The 23,673-nt window shown below is 42.7% G+C and overlaps 3 protein-coding genes across 7 annotated transcripts in view; all 3 read left to right on the forward strand.

The window, feature by feature from the left end:
• Positions 1–23,673, forward strand: part of LOC122776381 (receptor-type tyrosine-protein phosphatase zeta-like) — a 940,026-nt gene that overhangs the window by 379,458 nt on the left and 536,895 nt on the right. The window lies entirely within an intron of this gene.
• Positions 7–11,082, forward strand: LOC122776385 (alpha-mannosidase 2-like). 2 transcript variants are annotated; one of them, XM_044036898.1, is made up of 24 exons: positions 7–91; positions 476–642; positions 1,184–1,402; positions 1,489–1,633; positions 1,921–2,008; positions 2,194–2,277; positions 2,930–3,057; positions 3,149–3,322; positions 3,566–3,752; positions 6,789–6,966; positions 7,076–7,266; positions 7,364–7,561; positions 7,973–8,087; positions 8,163–8,230; positions 8,308–8,476; positions 8,558–8,785; positions 8,960–9,088; positions 9,186–9,300; positions 9,553–9,686; positions 9,770–9,911; positions 10,050–10,183; positions 10,305–10,499; positions 10,613–10,723; positions 10,836–11,082. In XM_044036898.1, exons 2-24 carry the CDS (start codon positions 496–498, stop codon positions 10,989–10,991), a joined length of 3,435 nt encoding a protein of 1,144 aa, XP_043892833.1. In that variant the 5' UTR covers positions 7–91; positions 476–495; the 3' UTR covers positions 10,992–11,082. The 2 variants fall into 2 exon arrangements, with proteins under 2 accessions (XP_043892833.1, XP_043892834.1); XM_044036899.1 differs by lacking the exons at positions 7–91; positions 476–642; positions 1,921–2,008 and having other exon boundaries at positions 1,233–1,402.
• Positions 11,738–22,698, forward strand: ugcg (UDP-glucose ceramide glucosyltransferase). Its single transcript, XM_044036942.1, has 10 exons — positions 11,738–12,160; positions 16,964–17,108; positions 17,374–17,476; positions 17,576–17,677; positions 17,894–18,006; positions 18,897–19,075; positions 19,163–19,249; positions 20,058–20,165; positions 20,701–20,779; positions 21,438–22,698. Exons 1-10 carry the CDS (start codon positions 12,063–12,065, stop codon positions 21,606–21,608), a joined length of 1,185 nt encoding a protein of 394 aa, XP_043892877.1. The 5' UTR covers positions 11,738–12,062; the 3' UTR covers positions 21,609–22,698.

Here is a 23,673-nt window from a genome sequence, read left to right on the forward strand (position 1 = left end):
GAACGACAGCACGAGACACAGCGGAGCGCGAGGCGGAGAAAGTAACATCTGTTTCGGTGCGTGCACAACGCGGAAGCCCAGGGGTGAAGGAGTAAGTTTTTTTTTATTATTTAAAAAGAAAAAAGTCGACATTTTATTATTTTATTGTAAAATTGAGTTCAATATTTTGAAGGAAAGTTACTGAGACGCAGTCACGTGTTAAATGATGTATTTAAACACCTTGTACCTTAGTACATGTAGTTTTTGATTTTCTGTATATTTTGTTCTTTTTCATATTATCTATTTATACACTTCATATTGTGTGTTGTGGCCAAGGGAAACAACATTTTAGTCCTCTGTATGTACTGTACATATAGCAGAATTGACAAAACACATTCATTGTGGCACTGAAACTCTGAGCACTTGTTAATTCGAATTTTTTCATACTGTGAATCCTTTTTGTCGTTTATTCACGTTTGTTTTCTTGTATCTCAAGCTTGATAGTTCGTCGTCGTCATGGTAACGAAGAGGGGTCGTTTGTTGGGCGTGCTGGTGGGCATAATCTTCTGTATTGCCGTGATGACCCTGTACCATTTGCTGGAGCTGATGCAGGGAGCGGAGCTTCAACACAGAGTGAACACACCTGTTGTACACGTGAACGAAGTAAGTGACGGAACAAAGCGACACCTGTTTAACCACTTTGACAGGTGAGCGGAGCGGTCAAACAACACTTTTCACAAAGCAACTGTTTGCAGTGTTTAAGAAGCAAACATTTGAGTTGAAGCTGAATTTAAACAAAAATGAACCAAAAATCTAATACACAAATTGAAAAATAAAATACCGATTTAATCGTTCAAAAATTATAAAAAAAAAAAAACCCTTTTTGTTTGCAATGAACTATTTTGCGTTTGCGCTCCCTGAATGGTTTTTTGTGCCTTGCGTCATTCTTCGGAAACTGCCTGGTAAATGGCTATCGAGTTCTGGAGTGACAGCTCAATGGACCGGAAGTAGTCACAGGTCTGGAGTCGCTGTCCTCCGTTTCCCCGTCCACATCTGACAAAAGAGTTGTTTAACAAACGTTAGATACTTACAACTGTCAGAGTTCCAGGTGGACAGTGACTCCAAGCCTGTGACTACTGCTCTGTTGTTTTAACTTGTAAACTCACTAACTAAGTATTTTAAGACAATTAAATCCTCTTTGCAGGAGTTGTTCCACCTCCAGAAGAAGATTGACAGGTTGGAGCGTCTCCTTAGTAGCAACAACCGTGTTGTTGCTGAATTGCGGGACTCTCTGCTCCACCACAAAGCATCATTGGAGATAAGACGGGGAGGGGCCAATATGGGCTTAGACTCCTCCCACAGCCGAGCTGGAGTGCTGCCTGGCTGTCGATCGGCCAGCGAAACGAAGAACAGCAGTGTCCAGGTCAGCTTACCTTACCATGCCAGCAGCACGTGTTTGTGTGTGTGGCTGATTTAGCGCCTGCTCAGTGTTGCCGTTGTTGTCCTCAGATGCTGGACGTGTATGACATTCTGCCGTTTGATAACCCCGATGGTGGCGTCTGGAAACAGGGCTTCGAGATCAGCTACAGCGGGAACGAGTGGAACAAGCAGCCGCTGGAGATTTTTCTGGTTCCACATTCGCACAATGACCCCGGTGAGAAGCTGCGATACGTCAACAACTGTAACACAACTGTATAACACAACAGTAACAAGAAGAAAACAGGACATGATCATCACAGCAATAACAAAAAATGACGACCATAAGCGTTAAGATAGAAGTAGTATCTCACTCTGTGTGTGTTTGTTTGTTTGTTTGTGTGTGTGTGTGTGTGATTGTGACTTGTGTTTGTGTGTCTTTGGTGGATTTTGTGTGTTACTGTGCGGGTGCATGTGTACATGCATGCGTGTGCGTGTATGTGCGTGTGTGCGTGTGTTTTGCAGGTTGGTTGAAGACGTTTGACCTTTACTATCAGGATCAGACGCGTCACATTCTTGACAACATGTTGATCAAACTGAGTGAGGACCGCAGGTGATCAGTCGCTCATCAGTCTGCGAACATCCGCTGCTTGTCAGGGACAGCTTTCATTGGTGGAGGAATGACATTTGTGTGTGTGTGTGTGTGTGTGTGTGTGTGTGTGTGTGTGTGTGTGTGTGTGTGTGTGTGTGTGTGTGTGTGTGTGTGTGCGCGCGCGTGTGCTGTTTTCCCATCACCAGGAAGAAGATGATCTGGGCAGAGGTCAGCTATTTTTCGAAATGGTGGGCGGAGCTCGACGGGCAGCAGAGAGACATGGTCAAACGGTAACTTTTTTTAAATAGTGTCTTATGTTTGGCTGTTTTCCTGCTTTATCTCTGTTACAACCCAGTTTAAGTCCAGGGTTTCGGGTTGCATGCCAAATCCTGTAACTCCTAGACTGTTTGTGATATCTAGAAAATTCAAAACTGGCAATCTGTCCAGAGTATGACCCCCGCATTTCGCCCTATGTCAGCTGAGATTGACACAGCACTGCGCATGACCCTCATGTGAAGGATATAGCGGTAGAAGATGGATGGGTGGATACCGGAAAGCAGAAAAATAGAGCTTTGCGCCCATATACTTGTCATTACGGTACCACTCAGGACATCCGGGGAACGACAGACGAGATTCACTAGCGCGTTGTACGTTTGTGACGTGAGCTTCTTAGTACGGTAATTCCTAAACAGTTGAATAACTGCCAGTTATCTTGGAACAATGACTTGGATCATTGAACTTTTTCTTTTACCAATTCTACAGCCATTAAAACAAAATAGCCTGAATATCATGATGTTTATAAGAAGTGACTTACAAAGCAATCTAAAGGTGGTGATCACTTTCAGGAAGCTTCTCCAGATCACCAGGACACACACACGTACTGAACAAGTGGCACGTAACAATCTCCTGAGACTTTAAATCACTTTTTGTGCTGTTTCACAGCCTAGTGCAGAACGGGCAGCTGGAGTTGGTGACGGGTGGCTGGGTGATGGCGGACGAAGCAAATGCCCATTACTTTGCTCTGTTGGATCAGCTGATCGAGGGACACCAGTGGATCCAGAAACACTTGGGTTTGTCCGCAGTGCTCTGTCACTTCACAAAAAAAAACTTCAAATGGAAAGTTAACGTTTTGACTTTAGCACGTTGTATTCCTCTGAGCAGGTGTGAAGCCAAGCAGTGGCTGGGCGGTGGATCCCTTTGGCCACTCCCCCTCTATGACCTACCTGCTTAAAGGGGCGGGGCTGAAAAACATGGTCATCCAGCGTGTCCATTACGCGGTCAAGAAACACTTTGCCCGCCAACAGACGCTTGAGTTTCTATGGCGACAGAACTGGGGTGAGACCACATATTATTTAATGAACGTCAAAGCAAAAGTTAGGTAGATAGAGGTTAATTGAATACAAAAGAAAACATAAACATATGTGTTACATGTCTTAACGAAAGCTGTACTTGAACCCAAACCAACACTTCCTTATTTGAATAATATTGTATGTGTGTTTTAATAGACATAGACAAGGATATATGATCAAAAACCAGAATTTATTATAGTCACCGCTGCTCACTTCCTGCTTCCTGCAGATGCCTCCCCCCACAGTGACATCACATGTCACATGATGCCCTTCTATAGCTACGACGTGCCACACACGTGCGGTCCAAATCCGTCGGTCTGCTGTCAGTTCGACTTCCATCGCCTACCGGGGGGGCGTGTCTTTTGTCCATGGAAGATACCGCCTCAGGCTATCACGGAGCAGAATGTCCAGGAACGGTAGGTAGGGGGTGGGGCCGACAGTAACTTTTTTATACCAAGTATCACCAGAGAAAATATCGAGGTCTCTCAATAACATGTTAATATACTGGTATACGTATACAGTGTACGTGTCCAGACTTTTACTAAACTGCTCACTGCAGCTCAAAATGTGCCTTTTGTTTTGGTGTAATGAAAAAGTGAACCAAACACTTCCAGCCAAACTCTCGCCATACATGAGAGCTGGTACATTTCCACTGGGATCGGCAAACGCAGAGCCAATCCTCCTCAGATATTGTTAGATTACCCTCTCTATCCCATTTTTCCTTAACATATCCTGTATTGTGTGTTTTTTTTAGACAGTAGACCGTTATAAATTCTAGAGGTAAGCATCAATAAAAATGATCGATATCGGGTCATTAAAATCGGTGTCCTTTCTGATATGTTCAAAGCGATTACGTACCTGGAGGATTCTAAAAAAATCTGTTCTTTCAACTTTTCAAAGTTTTTTAATTGTCCCTTTTCTGGAAGAGAGTAGTATGTCGTTATTCCTTTCAAAATCCATGATTTAAATCCCTTATCTATCGTGTTAGGCCTAAATTCCGGATCATAGGCACACCATTGGATTATCTGTTATTTATTACTTAATTTATACTGATCTTTTATCATATTCCAGATTTTTAGCTGTGCTTTGATCCATGGGGTCTGTACCTTGTCTACAAATCTTCCCAGATGTTTGTGCGGTTGTATTGCTTGTATTGGGGGGTCAATCAGAGTGGCGAGTTCGATATCTTTCCATCTGGCTCGAAAGGATGGGTTACACAGATTAGTCAGGGGTTTAAACTGAGCTGCATAAAAATAATCCTTAAAATCAGGTAGTGCCATCCCCCTTTGCTTATTTGGAAGATGTAAAGTTTTAAACCTAATCCTGGGTTTTTTACCCTGCCAAATATACTGGAAATAATCTTGTCCAGTTCAGAAAATTGTTTTGAGGAAATCTCTACAGGGAGTGCCTGGAATAAGAATAGATATCGTGGGAGGATATTCATTCTTACAGAATCAATTCTGTGACTAAGAAAAGAAACTGAGTTCCATCTATGTGTGTCTTCTTTAATTTTTGTTGAGAGGGGGCCATAATTTATCTCTGCCAGTGTTCAAATTCTTTTCGGCAGGTTTATTCCTAGATATTTTAATGAATTTTGATCCCATTTAATATGGAATTTGTGGGTTGGTAGTTGATAGTCATAATTTGTGTCTTATGTATATTTAATTTATATCCTGAATATTACCAAATGTTTCTACAAAGACCATTAGTTTGGGGAGTGAATTCATTAAGTGAAGTCACTTAAATAAACCAAGACCAAGAGTCTGTCTAATCCACTGAGCTAGGGGCGAAATCGGGCATCCCTGTCTTGAACCACGTTCTAGTATAATAGTATCTGAAAGGTAACCATTTATTTTTATCCAGGCCGATGGTTTGTTGTATAATGTACGGATCCCTCTAATAAAAACCTTGTCCATGCCAAATCTTTCTAAAACTTTATAAAGGAAAGGCCAACTTACTGAGTCAAAGGTGATTTGTTTGCTTTCAGGGTGGAGATTGCCCTATTCAGCGCTATCTCAGTTAAAGGGGCTGCTAATATTCCATTTTGTTCTTCTAATATAGCAGGTCATTTGAGAGATTTTAAGAAGTTATCAATTTGCTCACCTTCTAATTGGTGTTGTCTGCTCATTGCTTTTGCACTTTTCTCGCCAAGATTTTTTGTGATTTTTGTTCCTGACACATAATAAGTTTATTCTTGTGAATATCATCTTTTTTTTTCAACTTCCTGTGTGTATATTTTATTTATCTTGTTTCTAGTTGCTTTTATTCTAGTTAGTGTTTCTAGTTTTTGTTCTTGTTTATGTTGTGTCTCAAGATCTTTCAGTTCTTTATTAAGGTCTATCAGTCTTAATTGTTTTTGTTTCTTTTCATAGGAACAGAATGATATTATTCTCCCTCTAACAACAGCTTTTAAAGTATCCCACACCGTACCTGAGTCAACCTCTCCGTTACCATTTTCTTCTAGAAACCTTTTTATTTCCGCTCTCATTTGGGTTTTGAGTCTTGGATTATTTAGGATATTTGTGTTCAACCTCCACAAAGTTCTACCCGGATTATCGATAATGTCCACAGTGCAGGAGAGGGGGGCATGGTCAGATAGATCAATACATCCAATATCGCAATCACGTATTCTATGACGATCTATCTTTAGCACAAAAAAATAATCTATCCTTGAATAAACATTGTGTGGGTGTGAATAGAAAGTATAGTCCTGGCCTGATGGATAGAAATCCCTCCATAAATCTAATATACCAAGATCTGTCATTAGTGCATTAATTTTCCTATGTAATCGCGTTTTAGATGAATCCTGTTTTGGATTGAGACAGATATTAAAGTCTCCACCACATATGACGACCCCTGTGCCCTCTATCATCAAATCAAATATGTTTCTATAAAAAGCAAAGTTACTTCCCGGGGGAGCATAAACATTACAGATTGTTATAGTTATTTCATTTATTTTGCCTGAAACTACTATGTATCTCCCTTCCTTGTCAGATGTTTCCGAGATCTGTTCAAATGGTATTTGTTGTGAAATCAAAGTTGCTATGCCTCTCCTGTGACCTGATTTATAAGATGAGAAGTATACCCTTGAAAACCCCATTCTTTTAAGTTTTTTTTTCATGTTCCAGTGGGGTGGAAGTGTCTCTTGTAAGAGCACAATCTGCACGTTCTCCCTTCTCATTTTCGCCAGTATCTGCCTCCTCTTAGCTGGATTTAAAATCCCATTCACAAATCACTTTAAGGGTTTGCCTATTCATTGTCTACTACTGTAGGCTACATTGATTATCACCCAGACAAAAATCTCTCCTGGCATCCCTGCAAGTACATATACTGAACCTATCTTTCCCAAGAAACACGAACAGTAACAATATAACAGAACAGAACAAAAGTAGTAGCTTTTCGTTTCCTTTTCACGTCCTAGTGATGAAAAACCTGTGTCTTTGTTCTCTCAGCGCTCTCCTCTTACTAGACCAGTACCGTCAGAAGTCTCGTCTCTTCCGTTCTCCGGTTCTTCTCGTTCCCCTCGGTGATGACTTCCGATTCGTGGAGTCGCGTGAGTGGGACGCTCAGTTCACTAACTACCAGAAACTCTTTGACTACTTTGACGAGCACCCGCAGCTCCACGTTAAGGTGAGAGAGCCTGATACGCCTGGAAATGTGGCCGCAGAGGGAACGTGTCGGCTGGGAAAGTGAAAGTGGTGTTTCGTGTAAGTGACGTTCTGGCTCATGGCTTTTTCAGGCTCGTTTCGGGACTCTGTCAGATTACTTCCAGGCTCTTCATCGTCACCTGAGCGCGGCAGAAACGACTCTGCCGACACTTGGCGGCGACTTCTTCACGTACGCCGACCGCGACGATCATTACTGGAGTGGTTTCTTCACCTCCAGACCGTTCTACAAACGCCTTGACAGGACGCTGGAGTCGGTGCTCAGGTGTTTCATTTATCATTAACACACATCAAAACAAAATTCTTTTGTATTTTCTTCTTTAAAATATATTTAAAATATTATTTTTTTCCCGCCCCCCCAGAGCGACAGAAATCCTTTTCAGCCTGACCTTGGCTGAAATGCGTCGTTTCCGTGGTGATGGTCGTCTCGTAGAATCGTTCCCCGCTCATGAACACTTCCAGCGCCTGACTGCAGGGAGGCGGAGTCTGGCACTTTTCCAACACCATGACGCCATCACTGGCACGGCCCGCGACCCTGTGGTGGTCGACTATGGCACCAGGTGGCTACTTCCTTCACGCACATCATTCCATATTGTTGTGCATTAGTTGGTATGAATGTGGGAGAACTTGAATTAAAACAACAAATAGGGAGTGGAACCTGCTGTGTTGTTAGCGTTAGCATGTCTCTGTCTCATTTATTCCTCCATGCTCTCTGTTGAAGGACGGCGTCGTCATCTGCAACGGTCACAGGTACCACTTCATTTAGTGTGAGCAGTTAGCTGGTAGCGTTTGCCTGCCATCATTCCATCCACGTAGCATTAATATCTAACATTAACTTCCCATTATTTCCATTTGTAGTGTAAACATTAGTTCTAATGGACGGAGTTTGTTTGAAAAATTTGAAAACCAATTGAAAAGTTTGATGACGAAAGGAAAAATAAAAGAATGTCTGACGTGACTTTGCTTTCCAGGTTGTTTCACTCCATCCTGAACCTGCGTCAGGTGCTGCAGAGCTCCGCCCACTGGCTGCTTCTATTGGACAAGAACCTTTACCACCACGACCAATCAAAACCCTTCCTGCTAATGGTGACCTCTGACCCCGATGAATATACCTCGCGTCTGAGTCTGAACTCTGTTGTTAATCGTGTAACGTTTCTGCAGGATGACGTCATCTCGGCTCAGGACGCTTTGCCTCAGAAGACGCCCCTTGCTCTCAGTGATGAGCCCAGGTAAGGGGGCAGGGCCTGAATGTGAGCGTGAACTGTGTCGACAAACAGGAAGTGAACGTCGAGCATTCATGTTTCAGGTCACTAATCGTCTTCAACCCAACGGAACAGCAGCAAACGACCGTCATCAGCATCACTGTTGATTCTGCTGATGCGAGCGTTGTCGACGCAGAAACAGGTCGGCCAATGGCTGCGCAGATCTCTGCGGTGTGGGAGGAGCCAAGCCAAGCATCCACCAAAGTGTTCCAGGTGGAGGAAGTTTCTCGATTTTGTTTGTTTGACAGATGCCCCTTTTTTCGTTATGTGATGTCATGTTTGTTTTCTCCTCAGATCTCCTTTGTGGCTGAACTTCATCCTCTGGCACTCGTCGAGTATCATGTGATCAAAGTGTCCACTGGCTCTGCCGACAGGGCAGGGTACACCTTCTATCGTCATGGCAACCCGCCGACTGTCAATACAGAGCACTTCCAGGTGTTCCGCCCTGAGGACAACGTCCTCCTGTCAATTAGAAACAAGCACGTTCAGATATGGAGTTCCCAGGAGACTGGCCTGATGCAGGTGTGACTTTTCAAAATTAAATCATTTATTTCATTTATTCAATGTATTTTAATACATTGTATTTCAAATGTTTTAAAAATACATTTGAACATGTTTATTATAATGGACATTTATTTATACATTCGTATTGAATTCCTTATGTGTTTGTTTGTGTGTTTTATTTTCAAAATCCAGAAGCTGCAATTGCAGTCTGGACTTGTCCGTGAGCTACGTGTTCAGTTTGCATGGTACGGAACCAGAACCAATAGGAACCAGGACAAGAGTGGAGCATACCTATTTCTGCCAGGAGAGGAGGGGGCCCAGGTGAGAGTCTCTCTCTCTTTCTCTCCTTCTCTCTTTCTCTCTCTCTCTCCCTCTCTCTTTATCTAATTCTCTGTGTATGTCTCTCGCCCGCCTGCAGCTCTACTCCTCCTCAGAGCCGCCGCTGATCCGGGTTTCCAGAGGTCCTGTCTTCTCTGACATCACTTCCCATTTCCGCCACTTCACACACACAGTGCGACTTTTCCACCTGGACGGTAATGTGTGTGTGTGTGTGTGCACTGTGACATCACTGTGTGGGTGTGGTCACATTTATTAGTTGGGAATGCGAGTCGAGTTACAATTGTTATTATTGTTGTTATTATTATTATTATTATTAGTATTATTATTGTCCACAGTTTCTATCTCCTTTTTTTAGCAGATACGTTTTTCTCACATATGTAAAGATAATTCCTAGAATTATTGCCAAAACTTTGAGAATAAAATTCTTCTGTCTTCTTCTGCCCCAGGGCATGCAGGGAAAGCCTTGGAGATTTCCAACATGGTGGACATCAGGTCAGAGGCCAATCGGGAGCTCGTCATGAGGCTAGTCAGCAATGTTGCCAACGGCAACCGTTTCTATTCTGACCTCAACGGATTCCAGGTTTGTAGTATTTTAACAGTCAGTGTTTACTAGGTGTATTGATTATAGCTTGGTTTATTGATTGGTTAACTGATTGGTTACAGATGCAGCAGCGGAGGACCCTAGCAAAGCTCCCCCTGCAAGCCAACTTTTACCCAATGAGCTCTGCGGCGTTCCTTCAGGACACGTCATCTCGTCTGACGTTGCTCTCAGCGCAGAGTCAGGGTGTAGCTTCGCTCAGACCAGGTGAGCAGAGACTTTGTTTTCTATGATGACAGTGACCTCATTAAAGTCAGCGATTCCTGAGTGATGTCTGACCTTAGCCTTCCCACTTAAACTTCCCACTTCCTGCCTCCTGTCCACCCTGACCTCTGCCCCGTATAGGTGAGCTTGAGGTGGTGTTGGACCGGCGACTGCAGCAGGACGATAACCGTGGCCTTGGTCAGGGCATCACCGACAACAAGCTTACGGCAAATCTCTACAACCTGCTGCTGGAAGACAGGAAAGGCGGGGCTACGGTGAGTGAGTGGGGTCCTGGGAAATAACATGTAGGTGGATTGGTGAAGTCGCCTCTTAGTATGACAGTGTTTTTCTTCACGATTTTTTACTTTTTTTACTTTTCTTGTTTCTTTTAAACAGGAAGTGGGTGGAGCCTCAGTTGAACACCTGTCAATGCTCGCCCACCTGTCCTCGCTCTCCCTGTGCCACCCTCCCATCACCATGTTTGCCCCCAGCCACCACCAGCTACCCAAGCTCCGCCCATTTCGGCCGCTCCACTCATCGCTGCCATGTGACATTCACCTGCTGAATCTGAGGACGCTGGAGGACGCACAGGTGAGACTTCACACAGATGTTAGTTTGACTCTGCAAACACTGTAGTGACCTGAGGAGAGTTCCAGCATAATCGTTCCTGAAAAAACTTTTATATATTTTTTGTTTGTCAACAGGAAGCAGAAAGCCCATCACAGGAAGCCGCACTCCTCCTCCATAGGAAGGGCTTTGACTGTAACTCCACCCCTGAACCAGCACCTGTATGCACATGGAGTGTCCACGAGGAGGTACTCAAACACACAACATTTACATATTTTTCAGATGCCCAGTGTCGTTGTAGGCGGCGGGTTCTGTTTTGTTCCCATCATTGTTCAGATTTTGTCATCTCTCCACCTCTAGGTGAACCTGCACGACCTCTTCTCTCCTCTTCACTTCCATTCGATTCGCCGCTCTGGCCTCACTCTGCTGCCTGACGACAAGGAGGAGGAGGTGGAGCCACATGTGGCTCAGCTGAGGCCAATGGAAATCAGCGCTTACCGTGTGAGGCTGGACTGATAATACATATTTCAGGATGTCACCATGACGATCCGTTAATTAGAGGTTACGTTAACCGAATGTTACTGCACAAAAAGGAAACAAAACCAAACATATCAATTCTTAATTCCAGAACATGTTTATAACTGCTGCTGATGAATGAATGATTCCTCTTAGCTCAGGTTTCGACTGTAACTGAAAAAAAGTATTTAAAAAACACTGAATTTTAATCTGTGGTCAGGTGATGTTCCTATGGCAATAGAGACCAATTAATTTGTGTGCTCAGTATTTAATGGTGACTGCTGTTACTGCTGTTTTGTTTTATACATGACTGTGGAATTGTGGGTGAATGTGTCAAGGTGAAATTGACTTATGGTTATTGATTTTCTTTGAATGATTTTATTTTGCTGATTTTTCTGACAATCTGTTTTGACACTGGACGTTATTGTGCTTGTTTTATTTTTGTAATTGGTTTTTTTTTAAGATTTTTTTTTTAAATTCACATATTTCATGTTTATGTTTTTTAAATGTGTCTAAATATTGGGGAAAATTCTGGGAAAAGTTCATATTCAGGTTACTTTTTTAATTATGTCAATATTTTTCTGTTAATATATGAAATATAAATGTGTTTTATGTCTATGAATCTTTGATGAATCTTCTTTTTGGAAGACTGATTTTACTGGAAAAATAAATTATTGTTGAATTATCCTTTGGTTTTCATAAACAAAAACTTTTATCTTGAAGGGAACAGGAAGTGACTCCTCCAGTGTCATAACTTCACGTCCGCGGTTGGTCAGCTGACCGTCGGCCGGTCCGCTTACTGTCAAACAGCTGGAGCTCGAACCGTGGTCTGGACACCGGATTCTCCGGGACCAGCCGCGTCACTGTGTATGCGGTACCGAAGCCGCTAACCCGGATCGGTTCCTACGGTGCCCCACTGACGGCTGGAGGTCGGATCGCTGGCCTAAAAACCAAGGCAAGCTCGTCGCACTCGTGAGCTGGATCCACTCATTCCGCCCCCTAGGTTGGTTCCGTTCCAAGGCCGGTGAGCCTGTGTGACTCTACGCCGGCCACCGCTTCACGCTCCCCGCCATGGCCCTGCTGGACCTCGCCATGCAGGGACTGGCCGTGTTCGGCTTCATCCTGTTCTTCGTGCTGTGGCTCATGCATTTGATGTCCATCATTTACGTGTAAGTGAACAATCGGCTTGGCTAGCGGCTAGGCTAACAGTTAGCAGTGTGACGCTTCTGTTGAGTCCCTTCTCTCTGTGATTTTTACACCTGTTTGTAACTTTTGGTCACGGAACTTTCGAGCCACAGCAGTGGCGTTGATCGGCGGGTTCCGGGTGCTTGACAGGCGGCGAAACGTCCGTGTCTGAGCGTTTAATTGCTGGGCGTTTTCCTGGTCTACCGTTAGCCGCGTCGCTCTGACTGTACACCGCCTCGATGGGGGTCCTTGTTACTTGTGGAACATTAATTTAACCATATAATTAAATGTTTTTGAACAATGCTTATGTATTTAACGTCTTTCAGGTTGTAGCCTGGTCTGTTCCGCCATGATTCGTTGGAGTTACCTCAACAGATTTCCTGTTTCCTTTTTGTAATGTTGAAATCAGTTTTAAAATTTGACGATTTAACGGAATCGTGGTCTTCACGTTGCAAAACGCGTTATGGCAGAGAATATACAATGACTTTTCGAGGTAATATGACTTGCTCTATAATTCGGCTTTAATCTGATTCACTTAAAATTATGTAATCATCCTTATGCGACTATTTTGTTAGTTTCCGGGACGGTTCGCAACACATTTACATTGTGTGTCACTCCAGATCAAAGTGTTGTCTGTTGACTGACACATTTGCTCATATTAAAATCACCACTCGGAAAAGCTGGCGCTTCTTTGTGTGACTATACAACAAGGAATTTTAGAACCTCAGATGTTGTAACGGAGTTGGTTGCAGTGGAGCAATGGCGCAATCTGGGGTTTTCATGGGTAAATTCAGTTTCACCGAAACGAGATCAAAGGCTCAGTCAACGGTTATGAAAAGTTCAGAGTTTGAGATGTTCAAAAAGACAGAATTAGAGCTTTTCATTATAGACACAAGCTGGAAATGTATCCCATGACTTGAAGTCACTCACTCTGCTATACAATTGCTATTCATCGTCAAGGCTTTAAAAGTCCAGTGTTTAACCTTTTCATGATTTATTGGCAGTTATTTGTAGAGGTATGTAGTTGTTAACCTCTGACCAATTGTCACTAGTTTGATTATCATTTTCCAACCTTTTTATATGCACTTTGGCAAAGGCCATAGAATGCAGTGAAATGCAGCCAGCACATGTGTTTTCAGGGTTTAAAACCCAAACCATTACCAGCAAGCTCTCTGCCTGCTTTAAGGAAGAAGGAAGTGGGAGACGCTAAGAGACTAAAATTGTCCGTGTTTACATACTTGGTCTTCGAGCTTTAAACATGCTGACCTACATCCCCTCATCAAGAAGAATGATATCGAACAAATTTGTTCTATTCAATTTTAGGCTCATTTCTAAACTCTCTCGAAGAATGTGGTTTATGACCCAACTGCAACTGTCAAGTCTGGACCTAAATTTCTCTTTAAAAGATTTTCATTACCTGGTTTAAAGGGGACATATTATGCAAAATCAACTTTTTAACCACTTCAGTACTTATATTTGGGACTCTGGAGGCCCTACCAGTCGCCAAAGTATGGAAAAAGAATACTCAGTCATGTTTTCGTGGTCACCCTTAGTGTAAGTATAGGCGATAAAACACGCGATGTTGAATTCCCTGCGCTTATGACGGCAGCATGCGCATTTCACCGCGAATGTTACCATCAGCGGTGGCGATCAGTGGTGCTGTCCCTAAGTCTTTTTAACTGATTTACAGTTCGGCAGTGTTCAGCTTGATCCTTGTGTCGGACGTCTCTTCCTGTGACGGCACTCTCGCTGTTTTCCGCGCACGATGCCATGTTGATATTGTCAGAGAACTAGTGGAGGGAGGGAGAGAGGAATGGAGCGGAGGGAACAGGAGCTGAGCGAGTGAGCGCTGTAAAGAGGACAAATCAGAAACCCCCTGGAAGAAGTGGGTGTGTGTGCCTGTGTCTCATTTGCATATAAGGGGACCGTGCACAAAACCGAGCGTTCTGAAAGGGGCGGGTTTAGCAGGGTTATTGAACTGCTATGGTGCTTCTTCATCATGGTATTTTGACCAGAGCATGTCACTGACATGTTCATTAGGACACCAGGGAAGTATTTTAACTGTGGAAATAGGGTGTAATATGTCTCCTTTAAACTGTTGATTGTGGTAACTCTGCAGTCCTGGTGCCCTTTGACCCTGCTGCTGCTGCCTTTAATGGTAGATCATAACAATCTTTTTCTCACCTTGAGTTTTGTGTGGGGGCGTCAGGTGGACCGCCTTCCCACTAACCTGGAGGTGCCTCAGGGCTCCACCTTGGGCCTTATGAATTTCTCTCGATACATGCTTGTTGTGCAGATGAATTGCAGATTTGCATGCCCTTGCCATGAAACGGCCCAGTCTCTGCTGGACTTGGTCTTCAAAAGTGTGCACCCATGGATGGCGATAAACTCCTCAATCTTAATCATTCATTTGAGCAGCGCCACCATGAGGAAACATGACATAGCGACGTGAAGCTGCCACTGTCAAACTGCAGAAAACAAAACATTAACATGAAAAGTTAAAAGTGCAGGATTTCTCACAACATAACGTAGCGTTCGCCACCATTATCCAGCTGTTAACACCTCTTCTTTTGAGCAGCGCCACCGTGAGGAGACATGAAGTAGTGACACCCAGAGACACTTCAGTTAAACAGATATCGTGATGTATTGCTATGTGGTTGTCTTGCGATATGCCTTTAAACAACAACAAAATGCCGCACACATATCACTCCTTTACTGGCTTTGTTACACTGGCTCTCTGTGTATTTTAAAATTATTATTATTATTATTTTTCTAAGTCTGTATTCCACCTTCTTATCTAAAAAAAAAAACCCCGTTTTAAACCTCACACTCTCACCAGAGCTTTGTGGTCAGCTGACTTCTCTCTGACATACCAAGATCGAGGCCTTTTCTGTAGCAGCTCTTAAGCTCAGACCCATGACCAATTTAAAAAAAAAAAAACTTCTTTAGACCTCACAGACTTTCAGCTCTGGTTCAGCACAATATCTTGGGTTTATTATGCATTGTAAAACAATACTTATTTTATAGTTTTATCTCTTAAAATGTTTAATTGTTTATCTTGACGCTCATTTAATTTTCAGGTTTTATTGCTTTGTATTTCTTTATCGCTGTTTGTGCAACATCTGATGACGTTATTTAATGTGTGACAGAAATTAACTTGGCAGTTTATTGGCTGCGGAGACTTTCCAGGACTGCACACTGTCAACAATTCTTCTGTGAGAGGCTGAAAATGAGTGAACGTCCACTTTCAGACAGACGTGTGTCTGTGTGTGTGATTAACCTTTTGACCTTTTTTGAAAAGGAGACAAATTCCGGTGCGATGTTGAAACACAGGTGCATGCTGGGAGCTGAGTGGCTCACAATGACCTGTAGTGAACTTGCTGATTTAGTTTGACCTTTGACCGTGGCGGTATTGGTAGCAAAAACTGCACACTGGAGCTTTGTGGCTTCAATGCATAAACTTTATTAGTGAAGTTACACCTTTACCTTCCAAGTGTGTTGAAGAACCTTTTAGAGCTGCAACTAATGATTATTTTCACGATTTATTAAACTGTCGCTTATTTTCTGGAATTAATTGAGTAATCATTTGTTGTAAAATGATTGAGTTTGAATGATTTCTTTGTTCTATGGAGCAAAGAAACTGGGAAATATTAACATTTAAGAAGCTGAATTTAAGTATTAAGAAAAACTCTAAAAATCAAATAATCTTCTCACAAGAGTTGGCATTTAATTTAGTAATTAATCAAATAATCATTGCAGCTCTATCGCTATCCAAAAGTAGAGGCGTCTTCTCTTCTGTGTTGAAATCCAGGAATTGACCCTCTGAAATATGGGCGGTGCTCACTGTAACTCCAGTGTGTCCTAATGACAGTCATCAGACTGCTCCTAAACTGCCACTGAGAGGCAACCACAGTTGTTGAAGAGCTCCATTTCCTTCAAGAGTGCTGAAAGTCACATGGGGGGTCAGGTGACACGCCTATAGGTATGCACGGCTGTGAAGAGATGAAAGAACAGCACTGTTGGTGCTCGGCGAGGTGGTGTCACTGACCTCCTCCTCCTGTTGTTGTTGTTGAGAGATGGTTTCTCAACGTAGATGGCTTCCTTTGCTTCTTTTTTCTGTCTTCTTTGTCCAAAATGTAAAAACATTTGTATTCTCAAAAGACTCTCAAGTTTCCCCTTTCCTGCTGATGTACACAGATGGCTGGAAACTTTCTTTGGGAATTATTGAGAATTAACTGTAGATTTAGGATCATTTAAAGAAACTGTCATATACAGATGTTGGCATTTTGTTTTGTCATAAGCAGACATGCATGCAAAATGATACAATAACATAAAAGACTCAGATTTGTAGTAGTGTGCACTGTATTTGCATCAAATCTGATTCTTTTAGCCAAGATTATACTTTGGTATGTTATTTACCAGCTAGATTTAAGTAAGTTCTCAACTGTCAATTTTTTCATAATTCCTATGGAAAGTTTCCCTAGTCCTGACCTGAGGAGTTGTCTCTCCTCTGTGCTATCAATTCGTATTATCATGATTGTGCACTTATTTTCTCTGATTTTCTCTATGGACTTTGGTGCGGGGGAGTGAGTTTGTGTTCACAAAATGACACGACCCTCACCTTTCTGATAGAAAAGAAGTGAAACGTAACAAAAGAAGCCGCCCAGAACAGAACACACGCTGGAGTCGACGCTGGCTGCCTTACAGTGCTTCATGCGGCCACGCTTACAGAGTGAATTATGACCGCTCTTCTGACATCAGATTGTTTGTTGACCTTTGTCCTTCAGGCGCCTCCATCTGCACAGGAAGAGGTCAGAGGTCAAGCAGTCTTTTGCACAGATGGCAGGTGTTTCTCTGCTGAAGCCACTAAAGGGTGTCGACCCAAACCTGATCTCCAACCTGGAGACATTCTTTACACTGGATTACCCAAAGGTGAGTCCAAGCTCCGCCCACCGCGCCACAACATGCTTTTAATGCATATGCAAATGAGGAAAATTGTTCATACAACAAGTGAGTGACTTGAAAACACTGTCCAGCTTGCCAACATACAGCCCTAGTGATTTATTTGGAAGCACAAGACGTCCGTGGATCATGTTTGTCCATATTTGTTCACACTTTATGAAAACTGAAGGAGTGGGTGGTGAATTTGTGGGTGGGGCTTTGCAGCGGCCGCGTCATGTTAGCGTCTGTGTTTCAGTACGAGATCCTGCTGTGCGTCCAGGATCACGACGACCCTGCGGTCGACGTCTGTAAGAAGCTGCTGGGGAAATATCCTAACGTGGACGCTCGTCTTTTCATCGGTGAGAAACTTTGCAAGTTCTGTGTTTGCGTGCATGCGCGCTTGTGTGTTTATGCGTTAAATATCTTGACGTTCACGTTTGCCACTCTCTGGTTCTCAGGGGGTAAGAAAGTCGGCATCAACCCCAAAATCAACAACCTGATGCCGGGCTATGAAGGCGCCAAGTATGGACTGGTGTGGATCTGTGACAGTGGCATCAGAGGTTAGCGCCACCGCTGCTAATTCACTGCAAGCTTCAGTGTTTTTTTTGTTTGTTTTTTTTCTAAATGCTAACTGTTCAAGTGTGTGTGTGTGTGTGTGTGTGTGTGTGTGTGTGTGTGTGTGTGTGTGTGTGTGTGTGTGTGTGTGTGTGTGTGTGTGTGTGTGTGTGTGTGTGTGTGTGTGTGTGTGTGTGTGTGTGTGTGTGTGTGTGTGGCAGTAAAATCTGACACCCTGACAGACATGACCAATCAAATGACAGAGAAGGTGGGGTTGGTCCACGGGTTGCCATATGTTGCCGACCGCCAAGGCTTCGCCGCCACGCTGGAGCAGGTGAGGCTAACGTGTTTTCACGCCATAAAGACTCATGTGATGAACCCTGTAAAGAAACTTGTTTAACTGTTTGAGGCTTTATGTCTGCACACTATGATTCTCACACATTTGTCCTTCCTGTATCACTGCCTGGGACCAGGCCACAGATTCAGCAACAGCCAGATTTGATAATGTGAAGATTCCCGGCGCCAATGGTCCCTTCAGACCTTCATTATCTTTATTATCCTGGTCACAATTATCATTTTTAAATGGCTATGTAACCAAATCTAAGCCATGCAGGAGTGAACAAATGGAAAAAAACACTCTGCCTTTCTTTCACATCTGGAGTCAGATAACAACATAATGGGAGGTGAACGCATGAATCCGCCTGTCAGGGCTGGGCTGTGAACCTGGGACTCTGGTTTCAAAGTGCAACTCCTCACCAACTGAGCTAACATGGATGACAACGTGACTGAGGCCGGTGTTCTGTCGCACTCCGTCCCTGGTCATAAATAATATACATTATAAAACCATACAAATCGAACAATCATCCTGCTCCGTTACACCTATGTAACCTTTAGGGAATTAAATGTCTATAGAACTGTAGATGTTTAGTGTGAAAGCAGCAGAGATTAATGTCACAAATTAAAACATCATTTTATTGTGTTTGTGTTATTGTTTTTTTCATGAAGATTAGCTGAAGCTGGACGTCGTACATACTTTTAATTTACCATTTCAGATTATGTTGCATGTGTCGTCCCTGTTAAATAAAATCAGTGCTATCAATGTTGTCACCTGATGGTTTATTTTGGCGGGGGCGTTCGTTCTGACAAGTACTCACTTCCTACTGTAGTCGCGTGTTTTACATTTCTTGCCTCACTGTCGCTAATAGACGCTAACTGTGTGTGCAGGTGTATTTCGGGACGTCGCACCCTCGCTCGTACATCTCCGCCAACGTGACGGGGATCAAGTGTGTGACGGGGATGTCGTGTCTGATGAGGAAGGACGTGTTGGATCAGGCCGGTGGTTTGGTCTCCTTCGCTCAGTACATCGCTGAAGATTACTTCATGGCTAAGGCCATCGCTGACAGGTTAGCACCTTAGCACCTGGCGTTATTCTATTTTTTCCTGTTTGAAGTCGGTCGGATCTTAATCTTCATTACTTTTTGTTTCCTCAGAGGCTGGAAGTTCTCCATGGCAACACAGGTGGCGCTGCAGAATTCCGGGTCGTACTCCATTGGCCAGTTTCAGTCCCGCATGATCAGGTGAGTGCAGAGCTCTGCGTTCTGATTGGCTGTTTGTTAGGTATTTAGATATTGGTTTGACAGTATTATGAGACCTTTAAGCAGCTAGATCGTTGATTGTCAGTATTTAGTTACAGTTAGGGCTTGAGCACCATTGGGTTATAAGTCCATTGGATCATGGGCTCAACGCAACAGGAAGTCGGCCATTTTGAATTTGGCGTCCATCTTGGTGTGTTTATCGTACCAACATAAAACTGCTGCAATTTGTTTTGCATATTTTATTTCATTTTACTTGGAAAGTTTCCCTAGTCCTGTTAAATGTTGTTATTTATTATGATTGGTTTTTATCAGAATGTGATGTGATGTGTCTGAACGTCTCAGTCGCTCAGACAGGATTTTAAAGTGACCACGACAACAATTATGTAGACCTGGAGAGACGGATGTTAATTTGGAGTCACGTTAAATGACAGCAACATCTCAACATCATCGTCTGTTGAGAAAAATGCTGAAATCAATCCATTTATCAGGCCATAGCACATGGGATGGGGTGGCTTCAATGCCTCAAAACCAAGTACAAAGAAATCAGGGATAAGAACAATACTGTTATGTTTAGACTGCTTGTTTTTCCAGGGGCGTGGCCTGTAACTATAGAAATCCATGTGGAAGACTAGACAATGTCAATATGGACACACGCAGATGATCACTTGCAATATACTGTATATACATGTGGACAGTTGGTCGGGAATTTCAGATTCTGATCAGATATGCTTACAATAGTGGTCTTTTGATTCAGTTTAGTTTGACTTTGATGTTGTGTTTGTGTTTCCAGATGGACAAAGTTGAGGATAAACATGCTTCCCGGCACCGTGCTGGAGCCCGTCTCTGAGTGCTTCCTGGCGAGCCTCATCATTGGCTGGGCTGCTCATTACGTGTTCAGGTAAACCGCCACCAAATCATTCACCTGCACTCAACCAACGATTAGTGTTGGTCTCGGCAAAAGGAGACACACACACACAGTAGTTTTACAGGTGTTCCTGAACGCCTCAGATACTGCAGCGGTGACGTCTCACACCTCACCTGACATGGGCGGGGTTTTTTGTTTTGTGGGTGAATCATAGTCCATTATGGGTGGGGTTTATCTCATTGATAACTACAAGATGAGAGAACTTTTTAATAACAGTAATAATTCATCGGTTTGGGTGTTGTGTTTTTTTGAATAATTCCATTGGGCACAATTGTGAATATGTTCTTGCTTCTTTGCTTCATATAACAAATAAATCATTAAAAACAGTGATTTATTCCAAGTTATTTATCCAAACCAGCAATATTTGATTAGTGATTTTCAGATACATGATGATGATGATGATGATGATGATGTGTGTGTGTGTGTGTGTGTGTGTGTGTGTGTGTGTGTGTGTGTGTGTGTGTGTGTGTGTGTGTGTGTGTGTGTGTGTGTGTGTGTGTGTGTGTAGGTGGGACATGATGGTCTTCTTCATGTGTCACTGTCTCGCCTGGTTTCTGTCAGACTACGTTCAGCTCACTGGAGTTCAGGTACTGCCTGCTTTTTTTGTTTCAGAATATTAATGAAGCTGAAGTTTAACAAGGTTCCCACAGGTCCTTGTAATAAATGGAAAGTTCTTGTAAACAAGACGTGAAGTTGATATTCAGATAAATGTCCTTATTTGTTTACGACGCCACCTACTGTTTCATGCCCTGCGTTGCTTGATGGTGTAGACTAGGCAGGACAACAAACACCAGAGTTGTATTCACTAGCGGTGTTGTGGACACTGTCCACCGTCTCTCTCTCTCTCTCGTTGACGTGAGATTCTGTTGCAGAACGATTGAGTAAAGTTAAGCAAAGAGAGAGCAAATGACGACATGATGCCTGGGAAATGAAAATTCACACCAAAGAAAATTACAAAGACTGACCAAGATCCCAAAAAGGACAATCACTTGTCCAGACACAGAATAAAAGTGGACACCATGGGCAAAGCGGCTCTCACAAGTTGCACTCCCATCTTAAGCTGTGTCAGCACATTTGGGCCTAGAATTTTGAGGAAATTGGTCCTGGAAAGTCCTTGAATTTGATGTCAACCATCAAATTGGTTGACATCAAATCAAACCAAAGCAATAAAAAGGATTATATGTAAAAGAATTGTGTTTAAAAAAAAAAAAGGAGAAAAAAATCATGGATGACGTCATCTTTTAGGGCGGGCCTCTGTGCTTCTCAAAGCTGGACTTTGCCGTGGCGTGGTTCATCAGGGAGTCGATGGCAGTGCAGATCTTCCTGTCAGCTCTGTGGGATCCGACCATCAGCTGGAGAACCGGGCGGTACCGGCTCCGCTGCGGCGGCACCGCTGAGGAGATCCTCGATGTGTAGTTGCCTTGGCAACAGGCTGTGTACCGTCATCGTCATCCTCCGCATCCTCTAAGGGGAAGAGACTGATGTGTATTTTTGTTTTTTTATGAAAACAAGTGTGTGTGTTAGAGTGTGCGTGCGTGTGTGTTTTTAACTATTTATGTTCCTTTTGGTGCTAAAATGAAATGATGCCAGAACAAGCCCATGAGAGCGCAGGAAGGTTAAAAAAAAAAAAGATGAGGAAAAAAAAGACATGTCGCACTGAATTGTCCGATCTAAGATTGGACAACAAAAAGGAGGAAAAAAAATCAGCCAATGAAGAGAGAGGATGTGGAACTCTGTGTTCATTGGCTCAAGTTTTTTTTAATTGTAAAAAACATTAAAAAAAATGAAGGAAAAAAAAAGTTCACGACTGAACCAGATTCAGTGTTGAAAAACAGTTAATTTTGAAATTCAAATGAATTTTCTTTTTCTCACAATAAAATGTACATTCAGTCGTGCTTAAAATTCCACCATGCATTTCTCCGTTGTTTTCACCACTAAAAAATCAATTAATAAAAAAGTAAAGTGCAGATAATTTTGCATATTATGAGTTTCAGTCTCTTGACTGTCGTCGCCGTTGCCGGTTGCAGGCTGGTGCTTTCTCGGCTCGTTAGCGGGCGGCAACGTATCCGATTACCAGGAGCACGGCACGACTCTAGCTTTTAAAAAATAAAACAAATGTGAACGTCCTCAGCCAATGAGGAGCGAGCGTGGACCCTGATGTCGTCCTGTTTCTTTTTAAGTGAAGGAAACAGTTTCCTGGTAAATTAACGGCATAAAGAGTTTTTTTGTGAATAAAAATGTAGTCAAAATGAAAAGAAGGAAAGAAACAAAAAAAATGCCAATGAAAAAATGTCATGGTCGCCTCATTTCAGTCCAACACTGTGCTGTCTTTACTGTTAGCCATTAGCTTAGCATCTGGCGGTTTGGTTGATGACATCACGCGCGTGTGTCGGACGAACCTATGATGCGGTCTTTATTTGTGTTTTTTTTATTATTTTTATTTTATCACAACGGATGGTTGTGGATCGTGTCAACACAGGAACAAATAAAAGTTTTATTATTTCAACGATTATGTGCTTGTTGTTTTCCTGCTTCGTCACTGGCTGTGAGGTCACACAGGAGGCGGGCCCACCCCGTGGTCACATGTTTTATTTATTCAGTGGTTCATGCTACAACTTCCTGTCACTTTCAGAATAAATAAAAAAACAAACACAGCCCCGCCCCCATCCCTCCCTCCCTCCCTCCTCCCCCATGCACATGTTCAATATTAAAAATATTCAAATATAATAACAATTATAATCCGCTTTCTCCCACAATTCACCACAACTACTTTGCAGTAGCAAAACACGTTCAGGTGTAAAAGAGTAAAAGTAAAAGTTTTTAAAAGACATGAAACCAAATAAGACGACAACTTTTTGACAGGGTTTTGTGTGTGTGTGTGGGTGGGGGGGGTTTATTCAACATGCGTAAGGTCAAATGTACATGTTCCCTCCTGAGTAACAGGCTATGTATGCTATCTACCGAAGTGTATTGCATTCACCCAGAATAATTTTTTCAGGGTCTGTTTTTACGGAATTTGACCCCCAAAAAAAATCTCATTAAAAACAGACCCAAAAAAAGCCTTTTTAATGAAATGATTTTAGGTGAATGCAATGCGCCTCCGTAGACATCGGAATGGGATGATATAAAATCTGTTGTGTGTGTGACCTGAAAATGCTGTTTACCTGTTTACCGACATGCTAAGTAGCGACCAGCCACAAGAGGGAGCCCTGACATTCCATACCTTTTTTTAGTACCATGGCTTTTTTTTGTAACGTTAGTAAGTTTATCATCGTTTCTTTTGTCTGTAAGATTTCAGAAAATATACACAAATATTGACAGAATCCGTATTTGAGCACACAAAAGTTATGATAATTACGTTGCTAACGTCAAAAAAATATTTACATCAACAACAAAAGTTAACTAACGTTACAAAAAAGATTCCACTCTTACAAAAACCATTACTAGCATTATAAAAGATGTTATTTTCTGTTTACAAATG

The sequence above is a fragment of the Solea senegalensis genome, linkage group LG10 (assembly GCF_019176455.1).
Source record: "Solea senegalensis isolate Sse05_10M linkage group LG10, IFAPA_SoseM_1, whole genome shotgun sequence".
NCBI lineage: Eukaryota > Metazoa > Chordata > Actinopteri > Pleuronectiformes > Soleidae > Solea > Solea senegalensis.

Coding starts and splice junctions, on each gene's coding strand:
- ugcg (XM_044036942.1), top strand. CDS start 12,063: ATGGCCCTGCTGGACCTCGCCATGCAGGGACTGGCCGTGTTCGGCTTC. Junction 12,161..16,963: donor TTGATGTCCATCATTTACGT/GTAAGTGAACAA, acceptor TTTGTCCTTCAG/GCGCCTCCATCTGCACAGGA. Junction 19,250..20,057: donor TTTCAGTCCCGCATGATCAG/GTGAGTGCAGAG, acceptor TTGTGTTTCCAG/ATGGACAAAGTTGAGGATAA.
- LOC122776385 (XM_044036898.1), top strand. CDS start 496: ATGGTAACGAAGAGGGGTCGTTTGTTGGGCGTGCTGGTGGGCATAATC. Junction 1,403..1,488: donor CGAAGAACAGCAGTGTCCAG/GTCAGCTTACCT, acceptor TGTTGTCCTCAG/ATGCTGGACGTGTATGACAT. Junction 8,477..8,557: donor CATCCACCAAAGTGTTCCAG/GTGGAGGAAGTT, acceptor TTTTCTCCTCAG/ATCTCCTTTGTGGCTGAACT.